Genomic DNA, 15806 nt, shown 5'->3' on the forward strand with positions numbered 1-15806 from the left:
TACAAGACACAAAGAGGTATCAGGAAACAAACAGTAAACATTGAGAGGGACATAAATTTGCAGACGAAGACGAGCAGGCGAAGTAGTCGATGGACTGTGATGACAACTACTGACAATTATGTTTATTTTATTGTGAGGAGGGATACTCGGGGAGCAGATGTGCTTCTAGTGCAAGTTTAAAGGATTCGATGGGTAGATGGCGGCTATGGAAGGGAAGAGAGTTTCACTATCTTGCGGCACAGTAAGTAAAACTCCGGTGACCATGTGTGGTTGTTATGGTGACAGGGATAGAGAACATACTGCGGTCATCAAACGAAGAGTGCAGTAGTCTGGGAAGTAGGGAGAGATATAAGTCATAATAAAAGTTGAGAGAAATATTCAGGGTAGGAACATAGCACAGATGAAACTAAAAGTACGATATATAATAATTATCTACAGTATATAAAGAACCAGGATGATAGAATGCACAGATGGAGACAGAAAAGCAGACACGGGATGGGACACAATATATAATGACTGATGAAGAAGAAACAGATGGCTGGGTGGACATAAGGGATGTTACCTGCACTGCTGACGACTGCTGCCATCACGTGACTACTACGTCAGAAGGCCGCCAGCATAAAAGGCGGCGATGTGTGGGGAGGACATCAGTTGACGACCTGCTGTAGTTCTACACAAGACGAGAGTTCCTGAAGCTCGCTGCTCACGTTTTGTCAGTCGAGAAGTGGCGAGAATGACCATCATGAGTATCGTCTGGGCTCTGCTGCTTCTCGTCCAAACGGTTGTGGTCCAGGGCAGTTGCTATGTGGACTATGCTTACCGCGATGGTGAGTAGTGGTCACAGCATGCACCTTGCACTTGTCCTCTAAATTATCGTCAGGTCAGTCGATCTTCTATTACATGTCTATCATATTGTACTAGTCTCACGGTTTGTTATCATAATATCAATATCACACTAATTTGTTTACCTAACCTGGCTGAATTGTGATATCTCAGAAAAGACCGGAAACCCTTTCTGCATGTTAGACAACACCACCAGGATTGAGGAGAACACGTGGTACCTCACCCCCGACTGCTTCAACTGTAGCTGCGGGAGAGGTTGGATGTCTTGCTGCGGGTGAGAAACATTTGTATGCTTAGCCACCTACCCCACACCTTGACAGTTTGGCAATAAATAAATAAAAATAGCTCTTTGTGTGTTTCTGTCTCTCTCAAACTCACATCCGCTTTCTCCTTCAGTATAAGTGTTTACTCACTGAGTGATTATTCTGATTGAATGTATCTGTCCTCACGAAAGCTGTTTACTTTTTCTGACTTACTATTTATAGCTTCATTATCTAGAAACTTATTTTACCCTGCTAGAGAAGGGCGTTAATTCATAACCAAATAGTTTATTCGAGTTTCATGTCTGTACCTCTCGCCCACTCTCTCTTTCTATTATTTATTCGCTCGTGCGCTTACTAACAGATTTTGTTTCTTCGTCATTGTTTTTGTACTTTTCTATCTACCACACATTCATTGTCAAACACAAAGACACACAAGAACACACACACACACACACACACACACACACACACACACACACACACACACACACACACACACACACACACACACACACAATATAGTATGACCTGATTATTGTTGACTGAAAACAAACACTGAAAACAAGTGTTGTTCATTCGGAATAGTTGAGAGATATATTACTATTCACAACATAGATTATTCACAATATTTACGGAATAATGAAGAGTTGCTTATTCCTAGCATCATACTAGAATACTATCCTTAATATTATCATTCCTGCTCGTAACACCATCGTGTGTTTAAGTTGATGCCCACCCACACATAAACAAAGAAACTCGTGTACATTGTGATTTAGTGTCTGTCTCAGAGGTAGGTAGGTAGGTTTACACTTCCCTCTCTCCACTGGCTCTTTGCTTCACCTCATCTTGCGACTCCCTGAATTGTTTATTTTGTTTTCAGTGTTGGCTTTCAAGCAGGAGTGTTCCGCATCCCTAAGGGCTTTAGAATGCAGCTGGTCCCTCCCTGTGACTTCATCATCGTGCCTGAGTGAAAGTACAGGTCCATTGCCATGTATGCACGGACACCATCCCACTTTCTTTCTTTATTTGTGTATACAACTCATCTTCCTCGTGCAGGGCTGATGCTAAATATTTCTAGACAAGGAGTGTCATCACATTCAAAGTAATAAATATTGATAGTACTTAGCTGGTGAACCTCTACATGCTCTACATGTTAAATCAGATTGACCCTCCTTGGTGTTCTAGGCTCGTCATTTGATCACGTGATTGTGACTGAAGTATGCAAATAAAATGATGTAGTTGATGAATGTCTATTGAGAGTTGACATGCTTTAATTAGCTGTCTGTTCTTTTAAGAAACAGAACATTTATACATTCTGCCTGCTGGTGAATAAATAGATACATGGGTGTGGTTTCTAGCCGCGCTCAGCACAAGAGTTATAAAAACAAAACAAAACAAAACAAACAGATGAAGAGTTCATGGGATATAGATGGAGAAATGGTTAATTTGTATAAACACCTGTTTTTTGTTTACAACGTCTGGTGGACGAAGAGTTGCACGATGTCCTCCCACTATCTGGAGGATTTGTAAGCGGCTTGAATTAATCATTGTTTACAAAGGGTTGAGAAAATTTCGTTTTAGGTTATGCCAGCGACTAAGGCTATATCATTACAAGAAGCCAGTCCTGTTAACAGATGCTACATGCAGAGAAAAAAAAAAGAAAAAAAAAACAAAAAAAAACCCCAGCGTGCCCGAGACGAGATCTGAAACGAGGATGGGCACCCTCCTTGTATTGGTGACAGTGAGCTGACCGCCATATTGTTTGGAGAAGCAGAACCGGTGAGATTTAATTTAGGACACACTACACTGTGTACAACTACAGCAAAAAATCCTCCAAAATAGGAAACATCTGGCATAAGAAAATGAGATCATTTGATGTACAAGTGTAAACAATAACTTGTGATGTAAACAGAACCTCCTATCGGTCGCTAGGCGCCTGTGACAATTACAAATAAATAAGTGTCCCCGAGGGCAAGCATCAAAATAGTGTTTGTCCTGGAAAAGGGAATTCTCGTGCTTTCACAGACATTTGTGATTGCTAGAGTTATTTATAGCGGTTAGATAGTCCGATCCTCCTTTCTGAAACTTTCGACTCTTTATTGGTATTTTTGTTTACATAGTCTGTGTCCGGGACACGCTGTGAGATTTTCAGTTTCAGTGGAGGTTATTTTTAATAAAACAACTTTCCAGCCAGTAGAAGGCTTTAAAAGGAAGGGTAACCCCTCTGAGATAACAAACAAGCACAACATACATCTACGAACATCCACGTTAGCAATAGAAGAACATGAAGGAACGAAGAGGTAAGAGTGTGGGTAAGAAAGAACGAAAGATGGAATAGTTATAGTATTTTTGTTCTGAAAGAGATGCGCTTTAAGTACACATGGAAAGGCAGATACAGACTCCCATGGGAAGCCATTCCTCTTACTGGGGCCGGAGAAGACGAAAGGAGAATGTTTCCAATGAAGAGAGAGGGAGAAAGAGAAAATGTGAGCAGCACCTCATGAGTCAAGTGAGGTCAGAGCGAGTAATGAAACATCCGAATTTTTGTGGAAAATACCATATTCCTGAAACTTATATTATTTCAAAGAAAATCCTGCTTAGTGCCCCCCACAGACTGTGAAAGCAAGAGATGTAGTGGGTTGTTGAAAGGCTTCTAGTTTCATCACATTTATCACACAGCAAACACACATATATATATCTTTGTATATAGATATATTAAGATATATATATACATGGAAAAATAGAGCGGGGAGAACCTACACATAGAGAGGAACACTGGCCAGTGATGTTGTTCTGTGAGGAAGCAGCAACACGTAACTCGGTGTAAGGGAGACAAACACAGGCCGAGAGTAGAATGGTAGTGTCCCTTGACAGTGACCATCACAGTGTGTTGAAGTCCTCGGATGTACGTGGCACAAAGGTGTAGTCACATGGTGGCACCATCTGGATTTTATAACCAGGCGGGTGAGGGCCGAAGGCTACAGCTCGAACACCAACACTAAAACACACAGACAGTGGGAAGAAAAATAATTAGTAAAGAGGTGGAAGTGAAGTTACCTAGCGATGGATAAACAACACACGATATGGCTAAATTAGCTCTTGTTTGAATACTATAATCACTATAAACACATCTTTTTCGTTGATCATTGCACGTTCCTGTACTTACTAGCTATCATATACATCACCCAGGTTCTATTAGTAGCCGAGCTTGGAGCTGATGGCGGAGGCAGGTAGGGGACAGGTGGGTGGGACACAGGCTGACACGGACGACAACACACATTTTTCGTGTGAAGCACACGGAGGTAACAACCCATCGATCACATGTTAGTGTAATGTTTTGTAGTCCCAGGTGTTCCATAAGGAGATAGTATTCTTGATTCCAGCGGCTGTAAGCATGCGCGCCTCATATCTGTTCTTTAGATATTCAAACCAGTTTTTTAATCCAGTGATATAATCTTCTCTAGTTACTATTAAATCTTGACTTAAATGACAGCCTCTGTCGTTTATTTTTGTAACTCAGAGAAGGAAAACATTTTAAAAATGACCACGACAGTAGCTGACCACGTGACTGACCTTTGGCATGTCTTTTTCCTGGACAAGAAGGCGCTAGTCCTCGAGGATGGACAACCCCGGTGCAAAGCTTTGCGCCAGTAGGCTCACAAGATGAGCCTCGTCACGTGCAACCTGTTGCACCGAGGATGCCAATGTATAATCGTTTACACCTGTGAAATCACTGTATTCTTCAAAAATGTAAGCTGTTGTTTTGTTTGCATTGACCACCGTCATTACACCATACATGAAGATTTATTTTTATCTATAGATATGTGTTTACTGGAATTATTGGTATGAGCGAACGATGCTTGACTTCCGAAACTACCCTTTACCAAGATTTTAATTTAGTCATAGTTCTGGAAGCTAAAAACATATTTGCATCAGAAGCATGATGTTTCCCTAAATAAATTCTGGCCACGACTACTTTAAAGGCAAATCCTCTAACGATTTTGAGACCTGTTCACAGATCATTTGGTTAATTAAATAACCAGCTGATAGCATGCACCTGTTCATTCGCCTGCTGTTGTATCCATCCATACATATCTGAATATTTATCACACCATTTCGACAACTGAATTCTATAAACTCACAGAAGACCACGCTCTAAGCACTTAAGACAAGTAGGAGACATAAACATAATACCAAGGACGGAATGAAAAAACAAACTATACAGACAAAGAATAAAAGACAAACATAAAAGACACATAAAGTAAGGAAACAATCAGAATGGAGAGTGTCATAAGTCTACAGAGGAAGACAAGAGGCGGACTAGTCTCTTGACTATAGTCACAACTATTGATATTTATGTTAATTGGTGTAAAGAGTGATGCTCATGGAGCAGATGTGTGTTTAGTGCATGTTTAAATGTTTCGATGGCGGGTAGAGAGAATGTTCCACAGTCTTACAGCAAAGTGACCAAAACTCCGGTGACCATGTGTGGTTGTCATGGTGACATGGTCATCTAGCAACGATGCACGGGATGGCACACAGTATATTGTACCTAATGAAGTAGAAGCAGATGGCTGGGCGGACATAAGGGATGTCGACTGCCCTGCTGACGACTGCTGCCACGTGACTACTACGTCAGAAGGCCGTCACCATAAACGGCGGCGATGTGTGGGGAGGACATCAGTTGACGACCTGCTGTAGTTCTACACAAGTCGAGAGCTCCTGAAGCTCGCTGCTCACGTTTTGTCAGTCGAGAAATGGCGAGAATGACCACCATGAGTGTCGTCTGCGTTCTGCTGCTTCTCGTCCAAACGGTTGTGGTCCAGGGCAACTGCTACTCAGGCCCCGCTATAATGGATGGTGAGTAGTGGTCACAGCATGCACCGGGAGCTTCTATTACATGTCTAACATATTGTACCACTCTCATGGTTTGTTATCATAATATCAATATTGTAATCATCAATATCTTCTGTCTTCAAACACATACCTCCAGTAAACATGCTTTCTACCCGATTAACCACGCTGAATTCTTTTCTTAGAGACCACCCACGTCTACTACTGTTTGGTGAGTGGCAGGACCAGGATTGAGGATAATACATTTTACCTCACCCCCGACTGCTACAACTGCACTTGCGGGGGAGGCCAAATACATTGCTGCGGGTGAGAAACACGTGTACCTACCCCACACCTTGACAGTTTGGCAAAAATAAACTAAACTAAACTAAAATAAAATAAAATAAAATAAAATAAAATAAAATAAAATAAAATAAAATAAAATAAAATAAAATAAAATAAAATAAAATAAAATAAAATAAAATAAAATAAAATAAAATAAAATAAACACCTCATAGCACTTTGTGTTTTTCTGTCTCTCACACACTCACATCCACTTTCTCCTTCAGTATAGGCGATGCCCACAGTAACTTACATCTTGATGTGAAAAAGCTTTTTAAAAACCGAAGTAGGAAGTAAACAGAACACAATACAAAATAATCATATGATAACAAATTATTTGCAACAATTCGGCTTACCTCTGAAAGTTTCTGGCGAAAGACAGAAAAACCCCCACTTAAATTAAAGAAAGGAAGTATACAGCAATGGTCTCACCTAAAGTTTGGCTAGTTTATCTTTAAAAGTTCTTGAAGGCAGAGAACAAAGAGTATTCAACTTTCATCTAGGAGGTTCTGAACAATGTTGATGACAAATTTCACACCGTGTGTCCTGAACTTTTAAACTCAAAGTGCGATGAAGAAGTTTTGCAAAACAAATACGAAATGCTATAATAAATATAAAAATTGGAAAAGCAGCAGGTCCTGATGGTTCATCATCTGACATGTTTCTTTGATCAGGTGACACCTCTTGGTCAACAGAGTAAACAGTATTCAAAGACATCAGCAAACTAATTTTCCCATTACAGCAAGGAAATAGTCCCAGTAAAGTGGATAATTCTATAGGAACGTTTTTGTAGATTTTTTTTTAAAGTTATTAAACTTTTTTTGTATTACACAACCTACTGTACCAACCTTGGAGCAAAGAAGAGACCTTGCTTTATTTCTAAAGCATGTTGCATGTTGTCTGTGCTCTGTTCTGCTTCTGAACTCGATCATTCCTACTCATATTATCTAATTTTAACTTGATCATGTGATGAAATTGATGCACTTGCACACACACACAAACAAACAATCATTACAGTACACAAACAAATCAACTCGTGCCAATGTACCATTGATAGTTGGTGTGTCTCGGACAGAGGGATGTTGTGGGTTTTCAACTTCACTGTCTTTACTGGCTCCTTGCTTACCTTGCCTCATACTCATTTGTTTATTTTGTTTTCAGTGTTGGTATTGCAGCAGGACCGGTCAATGTACCGATAGGTTATAAACTAGAAATGGATGGTCAGTGTGACTATAACATCGTACCTGTGTGAAGGTACAGGTCCATTGCCACGTTCTGCGGAGGGTCACCACCCTACTTTGTTTCTTCTTCTTTTCTACAGATCAACTTCCTTTCTAGTGTAGAGCTGACCCTAAACATTCCAGAAAGAATGTCGCCACCTTCTGTAAACTAATTACTGTTTGTAGTATTTAGCAGACAAACCTCTACGTGCTTTCAATGAGGATAAACCAGAGTTTGCCTCCTTGGTGTTCTAGGCTCGTGATTTCATCCCGTGATTGTAAAATGTTTACTGAAATATCCAAATAAAATGATGCAGTGGAATACTTATTGAGAGTTGACAAGCTTTCATGAGCTGTTTGTTGTTTTTTTTTTGGAAAGTGGGACATCTACATATTTACCTGTTGCTTATGGGTGAATGAATGGATGTGGTTGCTAGCCGCACACAGCACTTGAATAGAGTTGGACAGACAGACAGACATGCAGACAGACAGACAGACAGACAGACAGACAGACAGACAGACAGACAGACAGACAGACAGACAGACAGACAGACAGACAGACAGACAGACAGACAGACAGACAGAAAGATAAAGAGTTTATATTAAGCTGACTTATTCCTCCACTTGCACTCCATATCACCCGTCTGTGACACGTGCACACGTACAAGGGATGCCTACAATAGTATGTAAGATTATCTGTAAACACACACACACACACACAAATGCATAAATATGTACTACAACCTGCAAACACGCACACAAAAAACAAAAAAAAAAAACCCGAACTCACAAAGTTATTCTTCCACAAATGTCCATAAATTATGTTAATTATATATAATAATTTCTAGTTGTACAGGATGTCGTAATTAATCATCCAGCAACCAGATCGCTTTACGGATGCAGCATGCTGCGCCCCCTGAGTTGAGTGGTTCAGTCCGTCTACATCATAGGTTGATGTGTGAGGAAGGTGCGAGAGTTGCCGGTGGTTCATCACAGCCTCTACAGACTCATTATCTCTACGAGACCAGACCTCATTAGTGAAATGACAGGACTGACTGCACTGAGTGTCGTCTGCTTCCTGCTGCTTCTGGTCCACACCACGTCTGTTGAAGGAAGTTGTTACATCGATAATTCCATCGTCGATGGTGAGTTGTGATAACACCACGTCACTCACTTGCACATCATGTGCACGTCACTTGTACCCCAGTCACAGTTCTATATGTTTATATATATATATATATTGCCACTTAACGAACTAATCGCGAAGTAATCAGAGAGAACTCTCTTGTCTCAGAGAAGACTCATAGGATCCACTGCATCGCGACCGATGGCACGAGGATCGAGGAGAATGAGTCGCTCGTCACCTCCGACTGTTTCAAGTGCACCTGCCGGGGTCTAAGATTGAACTGCTGTGGGTGAGTAGGACATGTCGACCCCCAGTCTGCCCCTCACACAAAAACAGTCGAAACATCTGACACAGAGAGAATTTCCCGTAGACAGAACACAAACTAGAAAGTTGTGTTGTAATTCTTACATGAGAGGACAACAAAAACAGTTTGGGTTGATAGTCGATCAATCAGCTAAAATCTTTATGAAATATTTGTAGATAATCTCCATTGCTAGGTGTCGGATTTAAACTGTTAATGTGGTTTAAGCTGTCAGAGTTAGCATTGTACTTATTCTACCATTCGTTTCCTCAATAAAACACAATATCCGTTAATCCAAAGGACAGTTACAGAGGATGCTCATAAGCTGGTAAGGTGAGAGCTGTTAATGAATAGCATAACGATGGCAATGACTAAAGGACGAGTCAGTTATTTGTGCGTCAGTCGTGCAGTACGATCCGCATCTTTCTCTATTTTTGTCTTTGTTTCACTTTGTTATTACACAAACCTTTAGAGTTTGTTGCTCTTTCCATAGACATCCACAAAAGGAGGCTTTATTTACAGTATTTTATTTACATTTTATTTTCCTGTATTTACAGGAAACATATCTAGTTGCTGCCTAGTATCATTCAAGGACTCTAGTCCTATCCCTAAGCTTATCTTACTTAATTCTAATTATCTAACATCAGGATCATCACTTATAGTAACTGATAAACGTGCACGATGGAAACTTTGTAGCAGACAAGCGAGATAGATAACAGAATATTGCAAAATTGTAACACATTTAAATTGATAAAAACAGTTTAACATTTTATCTATAATGTACTGCGGGAACTTTCTTCCAACAGAGCTAAACTTCTTACAAAAATATATATATATATATATATCGTTGTCTTGAGAAAGTAAGAAAATCTGTTCCGATATAGGTAGGTATGTTTGATGATGTGTGATTGGTTTTAATGGCTAAATCTCTGGCTGTCATCGTCTGGGGATAATCATCTGCTGGAGACAGAATCTGTGGATACACAACAACCCACCCATCCACCCACCCACACACACACACAAACACATTTATAAACACAATAAACACGTGTACCTTGTGTCGCATGTTGTCTTGCAATGCTCTGGTCTCGCTGGAATATTTTTGTTTATTTTGTTTTCAGTGTTGGAATTGCAGCAGGACATGTCATGCCGCCAGAGGGTTTTAAAATACAAAGGGTGCCTCCCTGTGGCTACACCTTCGTGCCGGTCTCGCATTGAAGACCTCCTGACGTACAGGGACACAACTCTTCTTCCTGTAATAGTTTCCACGCCTTACGTCCCTTGCAGGAAGCAGGGCCAATGCTAAGTGTCCATCACAGGAACATCAGCACATTCCCTCAACAAAGAACTATTTATAGCGTCTGACTGACAAACAGTAGATGCACTAGGTGTTTCTTTGACCACGTGACCATGACCGTTATTGTAATCACGTGGACTGAAATATTCAAATAAAAAGCTGCCGCTGTTGTGCGTTTATTTGGAGTTAAATAAATGACGGTTTGCTGAAACACAACCGGGGAAATAATGTAATTGAGTCGCAGACAGAAATGACACAGAGTTGGGCAGGCTAAGTCGTGAAATAACTAGTTTCTTTTACTTTTACTTAACAAAATATTTCTTTTTCTTTTATCGGGTATTTTTAAGTATTTCTTTTAAAGTTATCTTTATAATTCAAATTTAGAGAGAACCTCCAAGTGATAGATATAATTGTTTTATCAAAAATTAAAAGAACTCGCTAAAATTCAAACGACTGAGTTTTTTTTGGGTGAACACGTGACCGTCTGTGACAGTAGGTGAGACCTGTCATGTGTCTATGCGATTAAACATTTATAAACGTCTATAAACAGTTTACAAAATAGTGGAAATGGTCAAACGAGCAGTAATTTCACGAATATGTATATATTTTTACGAGTGTGCACACACACACAAACACACACACACAAACACACAAACACACACACAAACACACACACACACACACACACAAACACACACACACAGACACATAAACACACACACAAACACACACAAACACACACACACACAAACACACACACACAAACACACACACAAACACACACACACACACACACACACAAACACACACACACAGACACATAAACACACACACAAACACACACAAACACACACACACACACACACACACACACACACAAACACACACACACACACACACACACACACACACACACACACACACACACGCACGCACAAACACATACGCACGCAGGGAAGTCGTTCTGTCTGCCATTCAAGAAGATGATTCTTAACAAATTTGACGAGAAAAATTCTTTTGTCTATGAGAAGATTAGTAGGACAAGTTTGGTTTGTGTATGCTGTTATGGTATTTTTGTTTTTCTTCTCCTAACCATGGTTAAAGGGATACTAAAGGGTAGTGATAAGGCTGTGGCGACGGTCAAACGTTTCAAAACTATATTTAGTTACTATTACAGAGCACGAGAGCAATACAGGAGAAATAAAGGATTCGTTTCTCACTTAATTACCACTTATTAGCACTATGTCGGTTGCCGATGTTCATAAAAATCGAAAAAATCCAGTGAAATCGACCCTTGTGTCCTTCCGCCGAGTAGCTACGATATCTTCCCGAGATGAGTCAAGCAGACGAGTCTTTTGTGACGTCACAAACGACAGGAAGTGTCTGTGGTCATTGCTAGGATAGTGATCGGTGGTGTCTCTTAGTTGGATTTGTGATCTCCAAAGTCATTAACTATCGAGATGGCCATCAATAATGTTCAATTTTACCAATTTGAACCACTTGCATCAGCTCACAATCGACTGCACATCCTCGGAGGACGAGGAAAATGTTGCAGCAGTCGAAGCACAAAGCAGGTACGTAGGACCAGAGATCTGTAGGGACAGATCTCTGGTAGGACTATAGAAGTAAGTCATACTGTGTGCACGGGAACAGAAAGTGAACGCATGCTTTACCTTCAAGCACTTTAAATAAACATAATGCACTCAAACTCTTTACACTGGGCATTGTTGTTGACGAATTCACTTCGTAGTGTATTTAAAAAATAAAATTACATTTGGTATGCTAATTATTTCCTCACACACACCAGAATATTCACATTGTATATGATAATTTGGGTTTTAAGTGAACTTTCCTAAGGATAGTTTAAAAAATTAATAGTTTGAAATATCGGTATTTAAATATTTTAAACAGACTTTAATATAATACTATTTGCAGCCTTTTTTGGGGGATATAGTTTGAATAATTACACTAATGACTTACTTTATAACAACGATGGATAGAATTCAAGCAGAGACGTTTGCTTTATATGTTATTATGCCTGTGCTTTTAACTTATATGTTTGTTGTTTAAATGTGTATTTACATAGATTCATTTATCACAGTTTCAGACTGGTGCATTTGTGAGCATTGTGAGGAATGGCCACAACAAATGTTGAAGCATAAAAAAATGTAGAGTAAAAGCTTAAAAGTGAATTGTCGAGAAAATGTTCCCTATACATCATGAAAATTGTTACATTTATCCAAATCCAGTTATTGGACACACTTCATATCAGATGCATAAAATACTTTCATGTATCTGACATGAATTGTAAAATAAAATCTTCCCTTTGTTAACATTAATTTCTTTTATTTGTTCAAACTCAGGTATGGGACACACTTTATCTTTATGTCCAAAACAAATCTTGCATGCATCTGGCATTTTTATTTTACAAACATCATTTCTGAAATACTTGGTGCTGAATTTACCTTTCATTCTTTATTTTCTTACAAACTAATAATAATGCAAGGAAAACTGTGTGAGAACTGATTTCTTTCTTTCACATAATATACAGACATGTGGCTTAATCTTTTTATTTCCTCAAGTTCCACTGCATGTGAATTTTTCATTTGATTGCTCTGTAAGCATTTAAAACAGTTTCAACAATGTATTTTGTCATAATTTTCTTAATTCTTGCACAGTTATGGATTCCAATAAACCAAGTGGACAATTTGAGACACATGTGTGTTTGTGTACTTGTCAAAGGTTGAACATTTAGGAAGCCTAAAAGAGTGTGGCTGTGATGTCCAGGAGTAATGATGGCCACAGGAGCCATCTTGGCATATGGTTATAAATTTGACTTCTATGTGACACTCATCTATAGTTGTGATAGAGGGGTTGCTACACTGCCTGCAGACACTCAGCAGCTCCTCCAACTTCTTTTCGTGAATGATAAATTTTCTTTCCAGGAAGGGATTTGTGCCCAGTTCATCTTTCTGAGAATTCCTAGAGACAAATATCGAGACTAAAATCATAGTTAAAACCATAAATCATTTTTATAGCTAAATATCAGCTTAAATTCTTGTGCTAGCATGTTTCTGATATAAACTATCAAGTACTGGCTGTGTGTTAGTAACTGCAATATAAATTTTGTTTACTGGTGCTCCTCGACTGCTGAATTATTCCACTCTGAGGTGTCATTTTCATTTTCTGACTCCCATATCAATATCAGGATCACACCTAGCAGACATTTATAGACACAATTTCCTTCTTTTTAATTTCATTATGAAAAAAATTTATCCTCATAAAAATTTTACAAAGCCATATAAAATTATTTTTTTATCTAAGTGTTTAAAACTGCACATATTTTTGGCCTTGAATATCCTTATAAGAAGAAAATATCTGGCACAGTTTGTGGAATTCATGCCAATTTTAGATAAAAGAGATGTGTAATAGAGAAAAGAACTAAAAAGTGGCCATTACCTTTCAGGATTGGAGCTGAGATCTGGGTCTGGACCTCTTTATTTAAGCACAGTTGAACTGTTTGTTGTGACTGACTTGTTATAGGTAGTCTGAACATTAAAGTTTTATAAAGTAATCATTCCACAAAACATTAAAACAATAATAAAACATGTATGATTATACCATGTGATCAAGCTATTATTATTTTTAATTCTTTACAGTATCCAACATAAAACACAATCATTTATATTACTCTAATTTTCAAATGTTGAAATATCAAGTCTAACTTCCGCAGTGTACTGCACATAGATTTCACTACTATTGTTGATAAGCTCATTATGTAGGAAATACCTTTCACATGAATTTTATTGTTTTTAGATTTCATAAACAAATAGGCTGTCTTTTCAAAAATATGAATTTAAAAATATTTCATTTTATAAAAGCAAACAATGATTTTTAAAAAAAATAATGTAACAAGTGACAGGATTTCAACAATCATTTCTTTTACACTTTTCAGTTTGATGCTGACATTTTCATTTATTATGCATGTACTATGAATTTTTACCTGTTGAAACCCGCTTATTATAAGTACCACATAACACGTTTATTGTTTTATAGATATGTACAGTCTTTGATATATGTATATTGTAATGTTATCTACCAATAATGAAAAGTGCATTTTGTAAACACAGTAACAGTACATAGCACTGACACTGACCTGTTTATGCTGTAGTCGTTTGGCAAGTGAAACTCGTCTGTCAGATAGATCCTTCATTCTTTTTCGAGAAATTTCATTGTGTTGAAAAATGGTCGGAATTGCATCTGGCAGAAGCTGTGCCTTGAAGGCCAAATCTAACTGTTCGGACATTTCGGGTCCGGCTAGTAAAGCACTGATCGTCAACAAAATGCTTGCACAACACCTCCCACTCTCTGGGCTACCAAACGTGTGGCATCGAGCCTTGTTATTGTATGACACACTCTTTTTGTAAGGCTCGATCTGTCTTTCGGAAAATGATGACAATGTCGAATCTTTTCCCATTTTTTCGTGGCAATCGGGTGCAGGCATGGTTCGGTCTCACATGTAAACAATCCTACTGAAACGTCATAAGGTCACGTGACCGAGAACGAGAGTTCGTCGAAGCAGACGAAAGAGTCCGTGTAATTTCTCTTCTTAAACGCAACATTCTACTACAAACCTTCAACTTTTTTCACATGAACAGACATGAAAATAGACGAGATTCAAATTGATCCTACTATTTACGAGTTTCTAAGCAGTTTAATTTTCCCTTTAGTATCCCTTTAAGCCCGCTTACACATCCTCGCCGTTGATGAAATAAAAACTCGTGTCTCTTCCTCCGCTACCGGCAGAAAAACATCAATCTGATTTGTATGCAAAATAACTACACTTTTTTCCGGGTGTATTCAATAAACTCTTTGTCTTGTCTGTCTGTCTGTCTGTCTGTCTGTCTGTCTGTCTGTCTGTCTGTCTGTCTGTCTGTCTGGCTGGCTGTCTGGCTGTCTGTCTGTCTGTCTGGCTGTCTGGCTGGCTGTCTGGCTGTCTGTCTGTCTACAAACCACATCCATTCATCTGCCCATTCAGCAACAGGTAGAATGTGTGCATGTCCCGTTTTATAGAAGAACAAACAGCTAATAGAAACATGCGAACTCTCAATAAGTATTCCACTGCATCATTTTATTTCGATATTTCAGTAAATGTTTTACAGTCACGGGATCATTTGGCGAGCCAAGAACACGAAGAAGTAGAAAGACTGAAAACAAAATAAACAAATGACTGTGAGGCAAGGTAAGCAAGGAGCCAGTAAGGACAGTGAAGTATAAATCCCACAACATCCCTCTGTCCGAGACACACACCAAATAATAATGGTACATTGGCACGAGTTGATTGGTTTGTGTACTTAATGTTTGTTTGTGTGCAAGTGCAAGTGCTTCAATTTAATCACATGATCATGTTAAAATTAGATAATATGAGTATGAATGATCAAGTTATTAATCCTTTAATTACTAACTCATTATTCTGTAAATACTGTAAATAATCTGTTTTATAATGTTGTCTATCTTTATGTCCGAGAAAGAACAAATTCCTTTCATGTCCGTTTGATCTCTGAATGATAGACAAAAGCAT

At 38.8% G+C, this 15806-nt stretch overlaps 3 protein-coding genes across 3 annotated transcripts; all 3 read left to right on the forward strand.

The window, feature by feature from the left end:
* The first annotated feature begins 645 nt into the window (after window positions 1-645).
* On the forward strand, window positions 646-2278 carry LOC112575352. Its single transcript, XM_025257133.1, has 3 exons — window positions 646-827; window positions 997-1117; window positions 1987-2278. The coding sequence occupies exons 1-3, from the start codon at window positions 734-736 to the stop codon at window positions 2075-2077; spliced, it is 306 nt and encodes a 101-aa protein (XP_025112918.1). The 5' UTR covers window positions 646-733; the 3' UTR covers window positions 2078-2278.
* Window positions 2279-5758: 3480 nt separating this feature from the next.
* LOC112575349 lies at window positions 5759-7829 on the forward strand. Its single transcript, XM_025257131.1, has 3 exons — window positions 5759-5966; window positions 6146-6266; window positions 7443-7829. Exons 1-3 carry the CDS (start codon window positions 5864-5866, stop codon window positions 7531-7533), a joined length of 315 nt encoding a protein of 104 aa, XP_025112916.1. The 5' UTR covers window positions 5759-5863; the 3' UTR covers window positions 7534-7829.
* Window positions 7830-7937: 108 nt separating this feature from the next.
* On the forward strand, window positions 7938-10669 carry LOC112575348. Its single transcript, XM_025257130.1, has 3 exons — window positions 7938-8646; window positions 8796-8916; window positions 10050-10669. Exons 1-3 carry the CDS (start codon window positions 8544-8546, stop codon window positions 10144-10146), a joined length of 321 nt encoding a protein of 106 aa, XP_025112915.1. The 5' UTR covers window positions 7938-8543; the 3' UTR covers window positions 10147-10669.
* Window positions 10670-15806: the final 5137 nt, after the last annotated feature.

Source organism: Pomacea canaliculata, linkage group LG11 (assembly GCF_003073045.1).
Source record: "Pomacea canaliculata isolate SZHN2017 linkage group LG11, ASM307304v1, whole genome shotgun sequence".
In the NCBI taxonomy this organism is placed as follows: Eukaryota; Metazoa; Mollusca; class Gastropoda; order Architaenioglossa; family Ampullariidae; genus Pomacea; species Pomacea canaliculata.

Coding starts and splice junctions, on each gene's coding strand:
- LOC112575348 (XM_025257130.1), top strand. CDS start 8,544: ATGACAGGACTGACTGCACTGAGTGTCGTCTGCTTCCTGCTGCTTCTG. Junction 8,647..8,795: donor CGATAATTCCATCGTCGATG/GTGAGTTGTGAT, acceptor CTCTTGTCTCAG/AGAAGACTCATAGGATCCAC. Junction 8,917..10,049: donor CTAAGATTGAACTGCTGTGG/GTGAGTAGGACA, acceptor TTTTGTTTTCAG/TGTTGGAATTGCAGCAGGAC.
- LOC112575352 (XM_025257133.1), top strand. CDS start 734: ATGACCATCATGAGTATCGTCTGGGCTCTGCTGCTTCTCGTCCAAACG. Junction 828..996: donor GGACTATGCTTACCGCGATG/GTGAGTAGTGGT, acceptor GTGATATCTCAG/AAAAGACCGGAAACCCTTTC. Junction 1,118..1,986: donor GGTTGGATGTCTTGCTGCGG/GTGAGAAACATT, acceptor TTTTGTTTTCAG/TGTTGGCTTTCAAGCAGGAG.
- LOC112575349 (XM_025257131.1), top strand. CDS start 5,864: ATGGCGAGAATGACCACCATGAGTGTCGTCTGCGTTCTGCTGCTTCTC. Junction 5,967..6,145: donor AGGCCCCGCTATAATGGATG/GTGAGTAGTGGT, acceptor TTCTTTTCTTAG/AGACCACCCACGTCTACTAC. Junction 6,267..7,442: donor GGCCAAATACATTGCTGCGG/GTGAGAAACACG, acceptor TTTTGTTTTCAG/TGTTGGTATTGCAGCAGGAC.